The 23,177-nt window shown below is 35.9% G+C and overlaps 1 protein-coding gene across 10 annotated transcripts in view; it reads left to right on the top strand.

The window, feature by feature from the left end:
* CEP112 (centrosomal protein 112) overlaps positions 1-23,177 on the top strand; it is a 400,571-nt gene that overhangs the window by 49,733 nt on the left and 327,661 nt on the right. For all 10 annotated transcript variants that reach the window (XR_012009149.1, XR_012009150.1, XM_072781073.1 and 7 more), the window contains 2 exons: positions 2,361-2,408; positions 3,109-3,186. Coding sequence is in view for 8 of the 10 variants with exons in the window: in XM_072781073.1 (XP_072637174.1) it covers positions 2,361-2,408; positions 3,109-3,186 (126 nt within the window). In the remaining 2 variants the exon portion in view is untranslated. The remainder of the gene's footprint in view (positions 1-2,360; positions 2,409-3,108; positions 3,187-23,177) is intronic.

The following is a 23,177-nucleotide window of genomic DNA, read 5'->3' as shown; positions in this document are numbered from 1 at the left end:
GCAGGGAACCCGACGTGGGACTGATCCCTGGACTCCAGGACCACGCCCTGGGCTGAAGGCAGGCGTTAAACTGCTGAGCCACCCAGGCACCCCGTAGGGTCCTTTATCTATAGCTCTTCCTTTCTTTCCCTTCACCATGGAGAAACTTCCTTCCAAGGGGCCTGTCTCTCCTGCAGAAGTGGTTCCCTCGTAAGAACCTTCTCTGGTTCTTTATAGTTTTTCACACCCTTCTTTTGATTCTCCTGTCTCCAGCTCTCTGATCCATCAGGTATTTTGTACGACTCACTCACGTAAGGTAGACCACTCTCCTTCTACAAGTCAATATTTGATGACACTTATATTCCAATACCACTGGGACCCTGAGGCACTTCCTTTTTGTTCCATTCCGTCACTCTGGTTTAGCTTAGGATCTTATTCTGCTGATCCGTGATCTTTCTTTGGCCACTTAAATGTAAGTCAAAGGTTTTAGTAATTTCTCCTTATTATGATGTAGGCATAGGTGATGGGTGTTTTTATGTGCTGTCTTTGGTGATCTTTACGGGTTTTTGAGGATGGGGAGAGAAATATCAATTCAGACAGTTGTCATTACTTTATAGGAATCAGCCTTCAGGCAAAAGAAAATTATTTTGTAAATTACTCCTTATCTAAGTGTTAAAATATAGTTAACTATTCAGATTCTATCTGTTGCTAGAGAGGCTTTTATGTTTTTTTAAAATGAATAATCAGTTCTATTTTTAATTTTGTTGCCTCTGTATTCTTTTAGTAGTTGGCCCTTTATTCATCCTTATCTTTATTATCAACTTGAGCATGGATTATCTTCTATGATTATTAACTATAATAAATTGTTTGAGGAGCTTTCTGAAAACATAGTGAGATTTTGGAGGAGTAGATCCTGATAATATATGTTTAACAAAGTTTGTCAGTTGGTGCCAATGGTATACTTCAGGGTAAAAACAATTATCCTAGTTTGAAGTCATGGTTAGTGTCACGCATAAAATCAAGGTGCTATTCAGTCAATGGTTTCAGGACATATAGTTCTAGGACACACGTGTGTACACGTTATGTTTATGTTATTGTACATTTTGAGATTATCTATGTCATAAATTATAAGTTTAAGATGTCAGATTAGAATTTCATGATAATGATTTTTACTTATCACTTCATTTATGAATGAAATAGTTGAAATAATAATGAATGTTTCTAATTTATCATATAGTATATTCATTCACTAAATATTTCCTCAAAAGCCTACTATGAGTTAGATATTATGGTATTTCTAGGAATACAAAATTGAGAAGTCATTATCTTTGCATTTATTGTGCACAAAGGCAGATGTGGAGACATACTGATAAACACTTAGAATGTGCTATGAGAGACACGTTAGGATAGTTTAGAAGCTTGATAAGAGGGTGGGATCAGGTACATTTTGCCCCTTCCTTCCTCCCTCCCTCCCTCCCTCCCTCCCTCTCTCTTTTCCTTCCTTCCTTCCTTCCTTTCTTCTTAATGAATATTTGTTGGGCCCCTACCTGCCAGGCCCTGTGGTAGATGCTTGGGATAGATGGGTTGTGACAGTCATAATCTGTTTTCAGAGTTTTTACTCTTTTATAGAAGACAGATGTTTGATTATAAAAGGGTACAATTGAAGTAGTAGAAACTTAATTAAATTTCCTGGGGAAGAGTCTTGAATAAGTGAACAATAAGAAGTTGGGAGAATGATTTCATAGGTTGCAAAGATTCAGATTTGGGAAAGAATGTAGTGCTTTTAAAGGTAAAACAAGACGTTTGGTGTTCTTAGAGTACAGGGTATACTGAGGGGGTAGATGAGCCTGGAAGGTAGATATAGGAGTAGTCCCAAAGCAATTCTCTACTCTAGTAGAGAGGTAATTCTCTACCTTTTCTGGAGGCAAATATAAGGATTCATGCACTGAACCTGCCTGGCTGTGTAATAATTAAAATGAGACTTGAAAGATGAATAGGTGCATGCTTATTGAGGTTAGAGGGGCATAGAGTTGTGCCTAGGGGTAGAGGGGCACAAGAAGACTACTGTATTTCAGCAGTGTAAGTCACCAAGGTTCTGGGAATCTAAAACTTGTTGGGAGGAGTAGTGGAAATGAAGCTGAGCAGTTAGGCTGTGAGAGGATCACGATGGTGCATTTCTGTCTGCAAAGAGTTTATGTTTTATATTTTGTTAGTGGACTACTAAAAATATATTATGCAATACCCATCCTAAAACACTAAGTATTAAGACATATAGAAAATGTTTTCATATACCAACTTAATTCTGTATTTTATCAAATAATTAAAACTCAAAAATAGTATTAATAATTAATAAATTATTAATTTCTATCTTGAATTTTCAGATAGAAAATCCTCGATACCTGAGACAGAAACCAATCCCAGTTTCTTTGGTAGGTGAGAATTTCATTGGACTTTTCCTATGGACAGATTTTTTTTTTAAAAAAGATTTTATTTATTCATTGAAGAGGGAAAAGAGAGCACATGCACAAGCTGGGAGAGGGGTAGAGGAAGAGGGAGAAAGAATCCCATGCAGACTCCACAAATGTGGAGTCTGATGTGGGGCTCATCTCAATCCTGAGATGATGACCTGAGCTGAAATTAAATAGAGTGCTCAATTGCCTGAGCCACCTAGTGCCCTCTTATGGACAGATACTTTTCTTTTTCTTTAAAAAATTTTTTTAAAAAGATTATTTATTTATTTATTCATAGAGATGCAGAGAGAGAGAGAGAGGCAGAGACACAGGCAGAGGGAGAAGCAGGCTCTATGCAGAGAGCCTGATGTGGGACTCGATCCAGGGTCTCCAGGATCACGCCCTGGGCTGCAGGCGGCGCTAAACCGCTGCGCCACCAGGGCTGCCCTGGACAGATACTTTTCAATAAAGTAATCATTAAGTCATTACAGAAAAGAACACTAGTCCACATTATGAAGTTTAATAGTCTTATTAATCCTATCACTTGTGGATGAATAAATCACTTTTTTCTCCAATGCTTGTATTATTATGATGAGAACTTCAGGGAATTGAGTTTCGTTTTGGGTTAAGGATAAGCCAGGCCAAAAAAGTATTGAATAACTCTTACTTTATTCAACAGGTGACTCCCAAATTCAGCCTGAGAAAATCCAGCAGTTTCCATGATGATCATCTACTCTCTCGAATGCATGAAAAAGAGGTAGGATTGAGATATTTCTGATGTATCAGATAATGAACATAGTTTTTGTTTTTGTTTTTTTTTTTAATTTATGATAGTCACACAGAGAGAGAGAGAGAGAGAGGCAGAGACATAGGCAGAGGGAGAAGCAGGCTCCATGTACTGGGAGCCTGACGTGGGATTCGATCCCTGGTCTCCAGGATCGCACCCTGGGCCAAAGGCAGGCGCTAAACCGCTGCGCCACCCAGGGATCCCCTGGTTTTTGTATTTTATATAATAGGAGTTTTCAGGTCTTTGAATAATGATGCATGGTAGGAAGAGGTTGTCTTTGGTACAGATGTAAAATAATGATGCAAGGGTAGGCAAGATTTTTCTTTTTTTTCAAGCACATTCCCCACTTTGTGAGAGTGTGCTGAGGGGCTCTCTTCTGAGTATCCATTCCTGCTTGTCAGGACCTGGGAGGTGGCAGTTTTCAGAATCAGTGTCTTTGACGTCAGTGAACCCCTCCATCCTGCCATTATCTCAACTTATTTTAATGTATTTTTCTAGTTTCACTATTCTTACTGTTGGTACTATTTATTTTTATTTATTATTTATTTTTAAAAAAATGTTTTATTTATTTATTTATTCATGAGAGACACAGAGAGAGAGGCAGAGACATAGGCAGAGGGAGAAGCAGGCTCCCTGCCGGAAGCTTGATGTGGGACTTGATTCCAGGACCCTGGGATCATGATCTGAGCCAAAGGCAGACTCTCAGCAACTGAGCCACCCAGGTGTCCCTGTTTGTACTATTTAAATTGATCTGCTAAATTAAGTTATGCTATGGCTAGTATGTAACATAATATACTATCTTTCTTTGGTCATTTGAAAATAGAATTATCCAAGAGGCAGTATTGTTTATTGGTTAAAAGCATAGACTGTGGAGTCAGAAATACCTGGATTTAAATCCTACTTGTTTGCTGTGTGAAAATGCGCAGATACTTGCCTTCTTTGTCTAATTTGGGAGATACTCGCTTTAACAGGATGAGTATGAAAATTCTGTAGTCTGCAAATAACTGTATGCTTCACATATAGTAGATATTAAATGAAAGTGAATTTGCTTTATTATTTTCTTTTTAAAATTTCTGGGGATCCCTGGGTGGCGCAGCGGTTTAGCGCCTGCCTTTGGCCCAGGGCGCGATCCTGGAGGCCCGAGATCGAATCCCACGTTGGGCTCTTGGTGCATGGAGCCTGCTTCTCCCTCTGCCTGTGTCTCTGCCTCTCTCTCTCTCTCTCTGTGTCTATCATATCATATCATAAATAAATAAATAAATAAATAAATAAATAAATAAATAAATAAAATAAAATATCATAAATAAATAAATAAAAATAAAATAAAATTTCTATTCTAGAAAATTTGAAAATCATCATTATTTTTATGTCTACTTATGATACCAGTGAAACACTTGGATTATCTGTGTGGTGGTAGAAGACAGTTAGATTAGGAATCTGAAAAACTATGTCCTTAACTTGTCTTTATCATTCTCCAGTCATATTACCCTGGGAAATTAAGAATATTAGTTTAGTTTTTGTTTAAAAAGGAGATAATTGTTGATGTCACAGGGTCATTACCAAAATTAATGAGAATGAATATGTATGAAACTTGTAAATTGTAGTTTATGCAAATATGAAAATGTTATTGGACTTAGTTTTAATGTTTCTAATAAATTTAATTAAATAATTGTGTCTTTCATTATTTTTTCTTTCATTTTAATAAAGATGCTTCTAAGTTTGGTGATTTTCAACATGAAAGGGTTTTCTCACCACCTTATTTATAAAATATCATAAAAGACATTGATTTTTTTTCCTTAGATATTCCAAACAATAGCATAAGCATCTAATTTAATTTTTGTTGATAATGGAGGAGGAAAGGCAATTTTTTCTTTTAAATTTCAGGCTGGTGGAATTATTGCTGCTGATCTTAGTAGATTTGTCATTTCATGCCTCCAGTGTGAGGCATGGAGGCATGTAGAGTTTTGTTTCCTGGTGGAATCTTAGTGTTTAAAAATGCTGTTGGAATAAAAAGCAACTACATTTTAAAAAGCCTTTGAGGGTAATACTTCTCATATGCAGATGTATCTTCTTTTGAGCTCTTATTTTGCATTTCTTTCTTTTCCAAATTGTCATTAATTGTTTTTACAAGTCATTCCAAGTCATCCCTAACCACTTTTCTTTTTACTTTTATTTTGTACTAATTCCTACTCTTGAGGCTGCTTACTATAGAATAATTAAAATAATTGAAGGGAAGTACTGGCCTTTTTAATCTTTTGGGGTCTTTGATGAATAATATCTTTATTCTTTATGATGACACCTTAGATCAGGCATAAGCATACCAGTGTGTGTTGAATGAGAAGAAAAGCATTTAAAGCTGTTGTGTATTACATCAGACATTCATTTTTAAATGTGTGTGGCTTTATTTTTTTCCACACCCTTATGTTTTTGTTTTTCTTTTTGGCATACTGCAAAAATATTTTTGGCATCATTGAGAAGTTTGCATGTAAACATCAACTTACTTCATATCTTAAAATATATCCAGTGCATATATTTTGGCTAAAGTAATCCTTTGTGCAATTACATAGTTTTGGCCTTTTGGATGAAAACTTTTTATCATATTTTTTTCTCCTTACTAAAATATTTAAAAAGTATATGGTGAGTTGCCCCAGGGTGAGAATTATCTGTTTCATCTTTCTTTTAAACTAGTATTTATAATTATAATTGGTAGATTTTTATTGAAGACATTTTGGAAGATAAAGAGATATATAAAGGAGAAAATAAAATCACCCATAAAACCAGAACCTAGAAATGAAAATGCTGGCAAAATATTGTATTGTCTTTGTTTTTTTCTTTATGTATCCTATAAACACAAATTTTTCCTTAAAAAAATTGAGATGATATATATTGGTTTGTATATTTTGAGTAATTTTTATTCTATTAAATATTGTTCTTAAGCCACTATTTTTAATGGCTGTATTATATTTCAAATTATGGAAGTATTCTCAGTTAATTTAACTTATCCCTATTGTTGGGAATTGAGATTTTTAAAAATACTTTTACTAATATAAATAATACTGGGAAGAATATCTTTAATGTCTCTATATGCATCCCTAAATATTTCCTTGGGGTAATGAATTATATCTTACATGATAAAATTGAATTGGTGGATTTCTAGAAGTTTAGTATCATTAATAATTTAACTTAAGAATAAAAATTAACACTGGAAGCTTATTGAAAATTGTATTTTACTGTAAGACACAAGTAAGGAATTTATTGTGTACAAAAATGAAAAGGAAAATAAAAAGACAAGAGCCACTTGAAGGCAGAGGAAGTAGCAGTTTATATTCCCTTTTTTTTAAAAAAAAGATTTTATTTATTCATGAGAGACACAGAGAGAGAGAGGCAGAGACACAGGCAGAGAGAAAAGCAGGCTCTATGCAGGGAGCCCCATGCGGGACTTGATCCAGGGACACCAGGATCACTCACTGGGCCAAAGGCAGGCGCCCAACTGCTGAGCCACCCAGGCGTCCCTATATTGCCTTTGTAAATACAAAAATACTAATTATAGACCACATATTTGCAGGACAAAAATTTTTTAGCATTTTCATATTTGAAATGAAAAATAGCAATCATATTGTTTTGTTATTTTTGTCTGTTTCCTAGAGATATTTTACTAACTTGGATTTTTTCTCTAAATTTAAATACATAGTTATGTTGTGATATGCATAGTTATCCTCTAGGATAGTTCTATATCTACTTGCTTAAGTCACTTTTATTAAACATTTACTTGTGGGCATGATGATAAATGCTTTTCTGTTTTGAAATTCGTAGGGCCTTGCATGTCTGTGTAAGAAAACCCTTATGTGTCTTGTGCATGTTCTCATCGAAAAATGCTGAGTGGTGTTCTAAAAATAATAAAGAGCATTATTTAAGTGGGTTAATTTTAAATGAAATGTGAATTATTAAATATTTAATCTTCATTTTCTCAACACCTAATCTTCATTCTTTAGAGGTAATCATCGCTGAAAAGTGTGTATTCTCTTTAAAATTTTTTATTAATATCTCTTTTTTTTATACAAATGAGATTATAGACCATACTCTATATACTGCTTCAGTTTGCTTTTTTGACTTAAATATACATTCTGATAATATTTCTATGTTAGAAATGGTCTTCATTCTTTTAAGTAGTTACATTGTATTTTATTTTACTGCTATATTAGATTTAATTAATCCAGTTTCCTTTTGAGGAATATAAGTTATGCATTTTGCTGTAATAGTGTTTCAGGAACATCCCTGTATAAATATTAAATCTTTGTGTATTTTATGCTTCTTTTTTTGGGAGGGGCAGAGGAAAGGGACAGAATCCTCTCCAGAGAAAGGAGAGAATCCTTAAGCAGACTCTGACAAGCTCAGAGTCTGTCATGGGGCTCAATCCCAGGACCCTGAGATCATGACCTGAGCCAAAATCAAAAGTTAGAGGCTTAACTGACTGAGCCACCCAGGCTTATTCTTATATGATACATTCTGTGACATGGAATTGCTTGTTGACGGGGTTGCTCACTTAAATTTTTTTTTTTTTTTAATCATCAGCAGATTGCCCTTGAAATAAAGTTCTGCGTGCCTAGGGCTGCAGGTGTGGGTAGAATGGGGGGATGAGGGCAAAGGGATATGAGAGTTGTTTTGTGGAGTGCTGAAATTAGATTGTGAGGATTTTTGTTTAATTCTCTGGTACAGTAAAAACCATTGAATTGTATACTTTAAATAGGTGAATATTCTGATGTGGGAATTATGTATACCAGAATGTCTGTTTTCTCATTTCATCATCAACACTCAATTCTAAACAGTTTTGATTATCTGTGACATGAAAAATAATATCTTGTTTTGATATTTTCATTTATTGTAAATGATAATGAACATATATTCTGTTTTATTTTTATTTTTATTTTTTAAAGATTTGGGATCCCTGGGTGGCGCAGCAGTTTAGTGCCTGCCTTTGGCCCAGGGCGCGGTCCTGGAGACCTGGTATCGAATCCCATGTCAGGTTCCCGGTGCATGGAGCCTGCTTCTCCCTCTGCCTCTGTCTCTGCCTCCCTCTCTCTCTCTCTGTGCGACTATCATAAAAAAAAAAAAAAAAAAAAAAAAGATTTTATTTATTTGAGAGAGAGAGAGAGGGACAGAGAGGGACAGTGAGAGTACAAGCAGGGGGAAGGGCAGAGGTAGGGACAGAGGTACAGGGAAAAGCAAACTCCCTGCTGAATAGGGAGCCTGATGCGAGACTGGATCCCAGGACCCTGGGATCATTATCTGAGTGGGAGGTGGAAGGTGCCCCTGTTTTGTGTGTTTTAATTTCATTTTCGTGAGCTGTCTTTTCTTAGAGTTTCATATGTTTTCATTATATTGTCATTGTGATTCCTGAGCAATTTATATATATATATATATATATTTTTTTTTTAACACTTTCTATATTAAAGAATTCTGGCTTTTTTATATTTCTTGCAAGCATTTTTCTATGTCTCTTATTTCTGGTATTTTTTTTAATGTATACAAGTTTTCTCTTAAAAGCTAAATCTGTCAACCTTTTCTCTATAGCTTGTGGTTTTTGTATCATACCTAGAAAAACATTTCTTATTATATGATTATGAAAAAATTCACTCATGTTTTTGTCTCTTTGTAAATCTTATTTTTATCTCAGATCTGTTTCACAGGCTTTTGTTGTGATGGTAATCTAGAGCCATCAATTTTAATGTTAATAATAAAAAATTTAGGAGGTTGTAGTGCTTAAGTTAAAGAAGGCAGTAAGTGTGGAGAGAATTGATTGGTATGAAATTTTATACAGATTACAGGGTTCATTTGTGTCATGAAGCACTTAATGAAGGATTTACTTCTGTTTAAACTTTAGAGAGTTCTAAAATAATTAGCTTTTAGAAATCAAACTTTATAAAATACAACTTTCATTTTAAATTTATAATTGTGTGGTAAATACCATATATGTTAAATGACTAATATTAGCAATATTATTTTATTGCACTTAAAGACTTGTAGTAGGTTTTTTTTTTTGGTGGTTAAAAATAAACTTATAAAATATTTAAAGATGGTCTTTTAAATTTCCAATTAATTTTGGACATTATGGAAAAACATGTTCAGAGACAGTGATCCTTTATTTTAACTGTAGCCTATCATTCACAAACACACTTGAACTTGTTTGCCTTTGTTTTTTTTCTTTTTTAAATTTATTTTTAAGATTTTATTTATTTATTCGTGACAGACACACAGAGAGGCAGAGACATAGTCAGAGGGAGAAGCAGGATCCCCGCAGGGAGCCCGATGTGGGACTCCGTCCGGGACTCCAGGATCATGGCCTGAGCCGAAGGCAGACGCTCAACCACTGAGCCACCCAGGCATCCCAAACTTGTTTGCCTTTTTTTTTTTTGTAAATTTATTTTTTATTTATTGGTGTTTGCCTTTTTAATTGCTAACACATTTCCTGTGATATTATATCACAGAATTCTGTGACAATGAGCATCATTAAGAAGTGGGTTTTTGTTTTTTTTGTTTTTTGTTTTTTTTGGTATTCTTAAGAAAGATTTCTGACATAGTTTAAGTTATGTGGAAAACTGTTGTCACTGGAAATGAAGTATGAGACAGCACAAGGGGAGATCAATTTTTAGAGCAACCATCAGTTTTCAGAGAGCAGATGGTAGAAATTGCTCTTTGTGGAATAAAATAGAAAATTTCCTTTGAACTTCACCTTCACTTAAATTTAACATTCTAACCTATTGTATAAAAAGGGATATTGCTTCATTCTCGCATATGATGCCAATTATATATTTTTACCTTTGTGAATCTGCTAATTAAAGATAGAATTTAAATAAATCCAAGATAGCAAATTTATATTATCAACATAGCAAATGAGAAAATTGATATTTTAAAACATTTTGTATGAATGTAAATTCAGATACACAGTCTCACAATATATGATAAATAATTACACAAAGGAATGCCATTGTAAACAATATTCAGGCAAGGAATTAGATCACTGCCAACATCCCAGAGGCCTGCTGCCTGACCATTCCCAGACATAATTGTTTCCATATTCCTTAGAAGTAACTACTGCAGTGCCTGGTGGCCTAGTGGGTTAAGTGGAGTCCTGGGTGGAGCCCTGCGTCTGGCTCCCTGCTTCATGGGGAGTCTGCTTAAGCATCTGCCCTTCCCCCTTCTCTTGCCCTCCCCCTAGTCATGTTCTCTTTCTCAAATAAATACATAAATAAATCTTTAAAAAAATAACTACTATCCTGATTCTGATAATTTACCACTTTTGTTTTTAAAATTGATTTTATCACCAAAGCCAGCATCCTTAAAAATGAAAATATTTTTATCTTAGTGGATTTTAAACTCCATATAAATAGAACCAAGATTTATATATTCTTTTGCGTTTGCTCAATATGTTGGTGAATCTGCCACCTAGCTTTCTATTAAATGAATCTGCCATAATTTCTTGCCATTTTGTTGATGAGTCTACTCTCATTTTTGGCCTTTACAAACAGTAATGCAAATAATTAGCATATAGTATATTATTAGTTTCAGAGGTAGAGTTCCGTGATTCATTAGTCTTATGTAACACCCATTGTTCATTACATCATGTGCCCTCCTTAATGCCTATCACATAGCTAACCCATTCCCCCACCCACCTCAAGTACAGGTGCTAATGATAATATTAGAATTTTGGAAGCTAATGATAATATTAGAATTTTGGAAGCTCTGTCAGTCACTGTGAGCTTGAGAGCTTTCAAATTCTAAGACTTTTCTGGTGAGATTAATAGTGATATTAACCAATGTGAAGTTTTGGTGTTGTACAATGAAATTTTCAATATTTGGAAATCCACATAACTTATTGAACTGATGTTTTCACAATGAGTAATGTGCCGTCATAAGATCACACCTGGGTAAAAAGTCCATCCCAAGTTCAAGGTAGATCAACAGAACTTACTGTGACAGAGCATGAAAAGTTTCAGATTCTACAGTGCAAGTACTTGCTAGTGTTGGCTTACTTAAGAAGACTATCCACAGTTATCCAAAAAGGTTACTAAAATACTTTTTCCCTTTCCATTTACGTATTTATATAAGGAAGCATTTATGGAAGAATGAATTCCAATATTATACAGATTCTTTGAGATAGTAGAGGAGGCAGGAATACTTCGGAATTCATTTTATGAGACATCTTGACACCAAAACCAGAAGAGAAAAAAATTAAATCCCAGGTTCTTTATCAATACACTGAGAAAAGACTTTTAGTTAATAAATGATGCTGTTACAATCTTTCATTTACCTGGAAGAAAATAGAATTGGATCCTCATCCTCTAAAAACAAAATGAAACAAAACAGGTTCTGGATGTACTGAACAATCTGTAAGTGCCCCCCAAAAGCCTCAAAACAATAGAAATGTTGCAAACAAAACAAAACAAACTTTTAGGAATCAGAAGATTTTTCTAAACTAAAAACCTTCCCATACCTAGAATGTATAAAAGAAATAATGGTATTCAACTCAAGTGGAATAAAAGACTTTGTACAGTAAAAAATAGAACAAACAAGATCAGTAGAGATATAATGGATTTTGGGGAAATATTTGGGATAGATGGTGTGTTAATGTGGGAAGCACACTAGAAGTTCTTACTGATCCACAGAAATGTTATCAAAATTATGACTGTATTTTCCAGAAGATTAATATAGACCCAGCATGTGTAAAAAGGGGCTGAGAGAATAGTTTTCAGGGGAATTCAAGTCAGAGTAATAATGAGGTAACTGCTCTTATAGGGGAAAGGTGAATTTACCTTTATTTACTTTATTTTATTTTTATAATTGTTGCTGTTCAGGAAGAGGCATTTATATTCTGCCCTGTAGGCACTTGAATTTACCTTTATCAGAAGGCAAAGTTTAGTGAGATATATGCACCATTGATTCATCTGCCTGTCTTTTTAGAATTCATCCCAGAGAAGCCAAAGCCCTGGTGTGTAGGATGCATGTATGAGAATTATTTTGTGGTGGTGTTTTTATTAGAAAAATACTGAAAATGGGATGAATATGTGTCAAAGGAAATGGTTAAACAAATTTTGTTTTCATTAAGGAATAGGTGGTAGCAATTTAAAGGAATGAATACAAACTATAGCAGGTATTTTAAGAGGGATTTCTATGAGATGTTCAGAGAGAAAAGCAAGATGAAGAAAAAAATATATGTATGTAAAACATTCGTAATAAAAAAATCTATATTGTCGAAGGTATAGTGGCTTAAAGAAGGAAATTTGTTTTAGTTCAATGTGAACTAAAGGTCCAGGGTGTGTAAGGGAGTGCTCTGCTCTGTGACATCATCCAGGGCCCAGGCTCTTGGGGAAGCTCTCTCATCTTCAGAGTGTGATTTTAGTCTCCAGGTCTGAGGTGGCGGTTGCTCACCAGTACCTTATCTTTTATGTGTCATCCTTCAGAAAGAAAGAGGGCATGAAAAGAAAAATACTTTATTTTCTAAAGATAGTCCAAGTTGCCTGCAGCATTTCTGTCCCAATACCCTCCTTGACCATACCTAGTCATCAGGTCACATGCAGCCTCCTGTGATACAGCCCAGCCCAAATTTGGTAGTGGTGGTGGGGCCCTGAAGGAAGAAAAGGAAGATAGATCTCTGAGGACACTGGCAGTCTGTCTACAAAACCCCATACCGGTGTATGCATTTTAGCTTATGTGTGTTTGTATATGATTCTGTGAACGTGGCAGGAGATATGCAAATATACTGGGTTGTTAGTATGGAATACCTCATGCAGATATTAATGTAGAGGGAGGAGGGAGAGAGATTCAAATGAAAAAGGAAATGAATACCAAGGAGTGCAGAGAAGCTTAACAAACAAAACCTCAGTATAAAGTAGGATTATGATTATGTTTGTGTGTCATGTAAATTATGTTTGTATACGTTCTATAACAAAAATTAAAAATTCGAAAAAAAGTATTGGCATGCACTGTGTCTATTTAACTATCACTTTTTCCCTGAATGTAATGAGTTCTGAGGAGACTAGAAATTACTGTTCAGGAGAATTCTCCCTCTAAGCCCCACGGATAAGGTAACAAGAGAGATAGATGCATTGTTCTTTGTGCTGTGTTTATAAATAAGCAGGATGAGTAACAATTGGCATTATGAAATATCACCAATGAACATTTTGAGAATAGGATACACTGGAGATGTTAATCAGGCTGAATCTTAATTATCAACACACGATATCTTCTGACTAGCAACTAACAGAATTCTCTAAAAAAAATGATTGTAACAATTAGGTATCCGAGTAAGTAGTGCTGATTATTTTAGAAATCATGTTTGCAATTTGCTGTGGTGATTGTTGAGATGCGGAAAGTGTGAGTAAACAAATATATCGTGCAATTGTGGGCAGTACAGATGGTTGACCTCAGCAATGTTTTCAAGCTTTTATGCCTTACAAATTGAATTACTATGTAGGTACGGTAAATAAAGACAAATAATATTTCAGTAATATTACATTTTATACTTTATTGAAAACTTGAAGTTTGTAGACTTATTCTCTATATCAGAATAAATCTTGCTTTTTTGTATGTTTTATTCCTTTTGATATGATTAAGGTAGTTGATCAACATTAAAGCTCTGAAATAACATTATAAGGAGTTCATTGCTATTTTTAAAATATGTAGATGATGCCTGTTTAAATAACTTTAATACATTTTCTTCTTACAAATTCATTAATAGTTCTTGTGCTGTTATTTTGGTATTGTACTGATTTCAGTATCAAATGTTAAACATACTTCGCACCTGCAAAACTGCTAGTAGTAAAAAGTACCATTCTAAGTAAGAAATTTGCCCTCTGTAGGAGTGAATGTTGAATACCTGAGTGAATAGATTGGTAAGTAATTCTTTTTTTTTTTTTTAAACAACCCTTAATTTAAAGTTTGTGTGTATTCAGCTAAATAAAATGACAGTGGAAATTGTTCTAAAATTTAACTAGTTATACTGTAAATGGGATATTTTTATACCTAAGGAAATACTCAAATCCTACGTGAGCACCTTTATCAGTTTTATTCACTTAGTAAGAATGTCCAACCTCAGAGCCATTCTTTGAAGCACGTACTTCAGAGAAAATTAAGCCAAATGGACTTTCTAAATAAAATTTCTTAAGATCTAAGTCCAAATTTTAGAGATTCTCTTAGAAATAGCTCAGGGGCGTGCCTCCTACAGTGGGAGGCTATCCATTCTCAGTTCCTCTGTTTGGGCAGTGAGTTGTCCGTGGAATGGCTTGTCATACACGCCTTGTATTTCTGTGGAATTGTCTAAGTCTCTTGCTGGCTGTATGCTGCTTTTTCTAGAAGTGGGTGGTTTAGCCCTGAGGTGGTGGTTCAAGTAATTGAGTGGATCTTCTTGTTCTATTGCACAGGGACTTGGTCAGAGGAGGTAAAGCTCTCCTCTTTCCACTTACCTCAACTGATTCTTGCCATAAGATATTTTTAAGAGGGCAAATGGCCTATGCAGGTATTTCAGTTCCAGTCCAAACCCTTTTTACATCAGAGGATTGATAGTTGAAAACATGTTGGACAATGGCTAATTTTAGAAATGGGGTAAAATCAGTGGCATTTCTTATGCATTGCTTTAGCAGAGTTTCTCTGCCTTCTCTCACTGACTCCCTCTTCTTAGCCTGACTTCGAAAGTTCTATAATTTAGGCTCAGTTATTCATTTGTCTAAACTTTAAAACTTAATTTTGACATATACATACCTGTGTGCTTACATATATGTGTGTAAGTATAGTACAAAGAGAATATAAATGTGACTACAATGTTTAATTATTTTATTTGGCAAACATGATGAGAAAATCCTTTAAAACGTGTATTTCAGTTCCAGGAAAGAAGGAAAGAAAGTGAATTGCAAAGCAACTGCAGGGCAGTGTTGAATATAAATTATTACAGGGTATCCTAAGGAAGGAAAAATTGCTGTTTTCTGGGAACTTTGAGGATGGCTTCATGGAGGAAATGGCGTTTGAGCCATGAGAGGTGAAGAGGCAGAGAAGAAAGACATGGAAGTAGAAACCAGGGTATGTGTTTAGCTGGAGCTCGTAGATGACTTGGCTGGTGGTACAGGGAAAAGAAAAGGAAGGGGGTGTTACCTCCCCTTTTCACAACTGTGCTTTAGGAAAATGAATGGGTATTGGTATCTCAGATGGACTAGTGGGGTGGGAGATGGGGATGACAAGTGTGGAGTGAAGAGGCTTTCTGACAATGGAGGGTTGGGTTCCTGAGGAACTCTGTAGGGTTGTAACAGGCTGAAACAAGGCACTGTGTGCTGGCCTAGAATGTGGTGACTCAGGGGATGTTTAGAGTCAGGGACAAGGAGGAGGCAAAGATAAGGGACTTATTTATACATAGTGACTCTTATTTTGTATCGAGTGTTGAATTGTACTAGAGCAATGACCAACTGGAGCTGGCTTAGAGATGGTGGAAACTAGGAAAGACCTGAGTGCTGGAGATGGACAATGTGACTCACCTGCGTGGGAGACTGGGGTTAAATCAGGATAAAATCACCTAAGCAAGTGTTTACTGTAGTGAAGCCAGCAGGGCTGGCTGGAAGGTCGGAGTAATGTGGAGGAGACAAGAGAAACCCTCTCCAGAGCAAGAGGATAACCAGAACAGCAGAGTCACAGAAGCTGAGGAAAAAAAAAAGATGATCCTTGTGCAATTCGCTGAAGACAAAAGGATGGAATTTGCCCTTAGATTTGGTGATTGAAGGGCTTTTGGAGGAAGAAGGACAGTTATGTCACATTGTGACCTTTGAAATTGCAGTTTTAATGAAGAGTGGAAGGCAAGTTCTGAAAGGAAGGGGAGAAGTGGAAGTATAAAATGTGGAATATATGCACAATGAGAAGGTCATTAGTTAAATATAAGAAGGAGAAAAGAAAAATGATAATTTGTGGTGCAAGCTCAGATATTTAAATAGCAATTTCTGCTGGTATCCTTTAATTGGGATTTTAAAAAATTAAATATTAATTTAATTAATCTATTAAATATCATTGAGGAAAATGTATATAAAGTGTTAAATGATTTAAAAAGATAGGAGCTCTTAATTAATCTTAATAAATTACTAGAAGTCTTTAGGGAATAGAAGTTGAATCCTAGCATGTTTTAGTGTCAGTGACTTACAGGTTGTGTACCTGTCCCTACTCTTCTCCCTAGTTGTGTCAGGTTTTCTGTCCCAGGCAAGCATTTCTCATTAAAACCATCAGACTATTTATTTAGAAAGCATCTTCTTTTCCTTGCTTGAGTTCTTTTTATATATATATATTTTTTTTTTAAAAAATTTTTATTTATTTATGATAGTCACAGAGAGAGAGGCAGAGACACAGGCAGAGGGAGAAGCAGGCTCCATGCACTGGGAGCCTGACGTGGGATTCGATCCCGGGTCTCCAGGATCGCGCCCTGGGCCAAAGGCAGGCGCCAAACCGCTGCGCCACCCAGGGATCCCTCTTTTTATATTTTGAGCTGGTAAAAGATGAATCCTCATCTTTTAATTAATTAATTAAATTAATTAATTTAAGAGAGAGAGGAAGAAAAAGAGAGAATGCAGGGGAGGGGCAGAGTGAAAGGGAGAGAGAGAGAATCTTAAGCAGATTCCATCCATGCTCAGTGCAGAGCCAGATTTTGGGCTTGAGTTGAGCCAAAATCAAGAGTTAGATGCTTAACTGACTGAGCCATCCAGGCAACTCTAACCCTCATGTTTTAAAAGCTACTCAGCTTTATTTAGCTTGTATTCACTAGCTGGACCCAGTCTCCTGAGTATGAATCCAGGCTTTATACCTCTGTGGCTCATTGACCTTGAACAGATACCTCTTTGTGCTTTAGTTTCACTCTTTGTAAAAGGGAGAGAGTAAAAGTACTCCCTTACAAAATCATTGTGAGGATTACATGAAATAATGAAATAATGCATGTAAATTGTTAGGAACAGAGATTTGCAAGTTGTATGTAATTAGTCAAGTATTTATTGTTTTTCTGCTTCTGCAGTATTTTCTTTTCACTGCTTGCTGCTGCTGCTACACTGAAATAGATATTATAGATGGTACCCAACTTAGGATGATTTATGCATTTTTTGACTTTATGATGGTGCTAAAGCAAGACACATTCAGCAGAAACCATGCTTTAGATTTTGAATTTTGTTCTCCTGGCCTAGCAGTATGTGGTGTGATGATGCTAGGCAGTAGTGTTCTATTGTATGACTATGCCATAATTTGTTTATCTGCCGATTAATCACTATTTGCTTTGTCCTCAGTTTTGGCTGTTATGAATAAAGCTACCATGAAAATTAATGTACAAGTTTTTTGGTTAACTTATGTATTTAGTTCTCTTGGATAAAATTGCTAAACTGCTTTTCAGGTAGTTGTACAATTTTGTACTCCTATCAGCAATATATATGAGTTCAAATCCTCACTGACACTTGATATTGTCAGTTAAAAATTTCTTTTAATTCTTTTAAAAATTTCTTTAACAGAAAAATTGAATCGGTAATAAAAAGTCTCCCAACAAACAGAAGTCCAGGGTCAGATGGCTTCCCAGGGGAATTCTACCTAATATTAAAAAAAGAATTAATACCTATTGTTCTCAAACTATTAAAAAATAGGTATGAAAGGAAAACTTCTAAACTCATTCTACGAGGCCAGCATTACCCTGATTCCAAAACCAAAGACCCAACTAAAAAGGAGAATGACAGGCCAATATCTCTGATGAACATGGATGTAAAAATTCTTGACAAGATACTAGCAAATTGTATCCAACAGTACATTAAAAGAATTATTCAACATGATCAAGTGGGATTTTTTTCCTGGACTCCAAGGATGGTTTAATATTTGCAAATCATCAGTGTAATACATTACATTAATAAAAGAAAGGATAAAAACCGTATGATCCTCTCAATAGGTGCAGAGAAAGCATCGATTCTTGATAAAAATCCTCAACAAGGTGGAGCTAAGGGGACCTACGTCAACATCTTAAAGGCCATATACAAAAGACCCACAGGGATCCCTGGGTGGCGCAGCGGTTTGGCGCCTGCCTTTGGCCCAGGGCGCGATCCTGGAGGATACCCGGGATCGAATCCCACGTCGGGCTCCCGGTGCGTGGAGCCTGCTTCTCCCTCTGCCTGTGTCTCTGCCTCTCTCTCTCTCTCTCTCTCTCTCTCTCTCTCTGTGTGACTATCATAAAGAAATCAAAATTAAAAAAAAAAATAAGGGGAAGAAGTATCAGACTCTTGATTTAAAAAAAAAAACAAACAAAAAAAAACCCAAAAGACCCACCGCTAGTATCCTCAATGGGGAAAAACTGAGAGCTTTTCCTCTACGGTCAGGAATAAGACAGGGATGTCCACTCTCACCATTGTTATTTAACATGGTACTGGAAGTCCTTGCCTCAGCAATCAGATAAAAAAGAAATAAAAATAATCCAGAACTGAAAATTCCACTATTTGCAGACCATATGGTACTCTGTGTAGAAAACCCCTACCAAAAACTGTAAAGACTCCACCAAGAACTATACAGGAATACAGCAAAGTTGCAGGATACAAAAATCAATGTACAGAAATCTGTTGCATTTCTTTTTTTTTTTTTTTTAAGATTTTATTTATTTATTCATGAGAGACACACACACACACACAGAGAGGGAGAGAGAGAGAGGCAGAAACACAGGCAGAGGGAGAAGCAGGCTTCCATGCAGGGAGCCCGACGTGAGACTTGATCCCTCGATCCTGGGTCTTCAGGATCACACCCTGGGCTGAAGGTGGCACAACCACTGAGCCACCGGGCTGCCCAATCTGTTGCATTTCTATACACCAATAGTGAATCAACAGAAGGAGAGATCAAGGAATTGATCCCATTTACAATTGCAGCAAAAACCAAAAGATACCTAGGAATAAACCTAACTGAAGAGGTAAAAGATCTGTACTCTGAAAACTAGAGAGTACTTATGAAAGACATTGAAGATGACACAAAGAAATGGAAAAACCTCACATCCTCATGGATTAGAAGAAAAATATTGTGAAAATATCTATACCTCTCAAAGCAATCTTCACATTTAATGCAATCTATATCAAAATACCACCAGCATTTTTCACAGAGCTAGAAGAAACAATTCTAAAATTTGTATGGATCCACAAAGGACCCTGAATAATCAAATCAATTTTGAAAAAGAAAAGCAAAGCTAGAGACTTCACAGTTCCATATTTCAAGCTATATTACAAAGCTGTAGTCATCAAGACAATATGGTACTGGCACAAAAACAGACACATAGATCAATGGAACAGAAGAGAAAACCCAGAAAAGGACCCACAACTGTATAACCAACTAATCTTTGACAAAGCAGGAAAGAATATCAAATGGGAAAAAGATAGTCTCTTTAATGAATGGTGTGGGGAAACTGGACAGTAACATGCAGAAGAATGAAACTGGACTGCTTTCTTGTACTATACACACAAAGAATTAAAAATGGATAAAAGACCTAAATAGGAGATAGGAAACCATCAAAATCCTAGAGGAGAACACAGACATCACCTTTTTTTTTTTTTTTTTTTTTAAGTAGGCTCTACACCCAGCCTGGAGCCCACCATGGGGGCTTGAACTTACAACCCTGAGATCAAGGCCTGAGCTGAGATCAAGAGTTGGACATTTAACTGCCTGAGCCACCCAGGTGCCTCAGGCAGCAACCTCTTTGACCTTGGTTATAGCAACTTCTTCCTAGACATGTCTCTGAAGGTAAGGGGAACAAAAGCAAAAATGAGCTATTGGGACTTCATCAAGATAAAAAGCTTCTGCACAGTGAAGGAGACAATCAACAAAACTAAAAGGCAACCTATGGAATGGGAGAAGAGATTTGCAGATGACATATCTGATGAAGCGTTAGGGTCCAAAATGCAAGGAACTTATCAAACCTAACCCCCTTCCCCCCCAAAAAAAACCCCCAAAACAAAAACCAAAGACAGACAAACAAAAAACAAATAATCCAGTTAAGAAATGGGCAGAAGATATGAATAGACATTTTTCCAAAGAAGACATACAGATGGCTAAAAGACATTTGAAACAATGCTCAACATCACTTGTCAGCAGGGGAATGCAAGTCAAAAACATGATGAGATATCCCTGTCAAAGTCTATGTAGTGTCAATATTGAACCATTTCACACTGGTTCCCACTTTCTGCTTCCCACATTGCAAATCTAATAATTTAAAAATAGTGTAATTCAGTTTAACTTTGCCGTGATTCTCTGCTGTTGACCTAGTTCTACATACATTAAACCCCACCTTTCAGTGTTATTAATTTTGCTTTAAGTAGTTGTCTTTTGAGGAAATTAGGAGAAGAGAATGAAAGATGCTCTTTTGTATTTATCCACTTATTTACCCTCTCATGTACTCTTCTTTTTTTCATATCTGAGTTTGTATCTGGTATAATTTCCTTTCATCCTCAGGAACATCATTTATTATTTCTTGTTATGTACTTCTACTGGTGACAACTTGTGTTAGCTTTTCTTTTATCTGAAATGGTTCCCCCCGCCCCCTTTCAGCACTTCTGAGGTATTATTCTGTTGTCCTTTGACTTCTGTTGTTTCTTGTGAGGAGCAAGCAGTCATTCTTATTATTGTTCCCCTGTAGATAATGTCTCTTTTCTTCTGGCTGTTTTAAAAATTTTCTCTTTATTTTTGGTTTTCAGCAGTGTGACTGTAAGATGCCTAGATGTTATTTTCTTTGTATTTATCCTGCTCAGAGTTCACTGACTATCTTGGATCTCTAAGTTAGTGTTTATTTTTTCTCAAACTTGGGAAGTTCTTGGCCAATATTTCCTTAACTAGTTTCTCTCCCTTTCTCATTCCCCTCTTTAGGTATACTAGGCTCTTTGATTTTTGTCCCACAGCTTCCTAAAGTTTTGTTCATTTTTCATTGATTCTTTAATCTTTATTTCCCCTCAGGTCATTGAGCTACATCATTTCTACTGATGCATCATCAAATTTACAGACACTTTCTTCTGCCATCTCAAATGTGCACTTAAGCTTATCTAGAGATTTTTTTTCCTTTCAGTTATTATAATCTTCTGTTCTGGAATATCTACTTGTTTCTTTTTATAATTCCATTTTGCTGCTGAGATTCCTTATCTTTTCTCTCATTAAAATACATTTTTAATTTTTTGAATATATTTTCATTTAGTTCTTTGCACTGTTTATATTAACTGCTTTAAAGTCTTGCGTGCCAAGTAGGTTCATCCTTTTACTTATTTGTCTAGCTTATAGACAACATTTTTCTTTTCATGTTTGTTAATTTCTGTGTAAAGGACATTGTCACTATGGATGATACATTTTAGAGACCTCTAGATTCTGTGGTCTTCCTCCATAGAATAGTGATTTTTGTTGTTGTTTTTATGGGCTGTTCAGTTATTGGTTAATAACCTCTAACTTGTGTAAACTTGGCGTTACATTCCATTAAGGCAAATATGTGGAAAGTCAGAGATATTTCCCAAACTCCGCCAACGTGGTGGAATCTAATCTACAAGCTCTGTCTCTTCTGAGGATCTTATAAAAATTTGGTTTTAAACTTCATTGGGTAGGTTTAGGATAAGCCTAAAGTGTGGCCTTTGTGGTATTTTGGCTGAATGCCCAGGTATTCCCAAGTTGTTAGGAAGATGCCTCTAGTTTGTTTGGGCTGGGCCTTCAATATATCTCACAGCACTGTGTGATCTGTGGTATCTATTCTATTTTCTACCTTATAGCAGCCATTGCCTGGTTATTTAACCTATGCATGCACCCCATGTGCCAAATGCACATACATCCCAGCCATGGTCAAGGACTGGCAGTGGTTCCTGGTGGCAGTTCTCATCTCCCCTAGTGCCCTATACTTAAGATTCCAGCTTCTTCAGTTGTCCTGAACTCTGATCTTTACCTTCCCAGTTCAGTAGAGTTTTGGGTCTCTGCTTGGACTGTGTTTGTGCCCAGGAATGATAGTGGGGCTCAACTTAGGAGGATGTCAGTATCACACTGCCCATTTCCTAATACCTGGGAATGGTCACCTCCTACATTTCATACCATTTAGTGCTTGTTAACAGTGGGAGGTGAGAAGTAGCCTCATTATAATCTGAAGTAGACCCCCATGGTTCTTCACTTTGAAATTGATAGTGTATATGCTAAGCCCAGTTGAAGAAAACTTAAATGTTGTTTGGAATCAGATTTACTGGCGGGGGTAGGGTAGGGGATGGGAGGTGCGGGGTGGGGTGGGGTCGGGGGTGTCAAATTAGAAGTGCTCTATTCAGTCTTTGAATTAAAGTCTTTGTGTTAAATTAAGCAAGGATGTTTACTATCTTTCCATATGCATATGGTATGTGTATATAAACGCACAAAGATGTATGCATGTCTGTATATCTATATCATGTGTCCTGTAATGTCTTTATATACTATACTAGTAAGATCATTTCTATATTCTAATCCTGATAATTAATTTATCATGAATCATGCCCCAGAGCACAGGCAGAAATATAGAGCTATTCTGTGGTGTCAAGGTAAGAGTTTCCAGAAAAGAGATACTCCTTTATTATTATTATTTTAGGATGACAGTAGAGAAACTTTCTTTTTAGTACTACCCTTATAATAACTTGGTGTTCTCTCTTTTAACCAAGTTACCAAATGTTACATTGGCAATATTGGGACAAACCAACCTCCTCCTAATAAGATGGAATGAAAAAGGACACAGTGTCATGTTAGTGTTAATCTTGCCAAAATGTAGTAAGTCTAGTCATTAGGAAACATCAGACAAATCCAAATTGGGAGACATTTAATGATTGGCTGTGCTCTTCAAAAATGTCGAGATCAAGAAACACAAAGGCTGTTCTAGATTAAAGGAGATACAGTTGATATGATATCTACAGGCAGTTTGTGAATTGGATCTTGAATTGGGCAAAAATAGAAATAAATATCAT

Source organism: Canis lupus, chromosome 16, assembly GCF_048164855.1.
Source record: "Canis lupus baileyi chromosome 16, mCanLup2.hap1, whole genome shotgun sequence".
NCBI lineage: Eukaryota > Metazoa > Chordata > Mammalia > Carnivora > Canidae > Canis > Canis lupus.
Note: the sequence above shows the minus strand (reverse complement) of the source record. Positions and strands in the feature narration are given on the sequence as shown.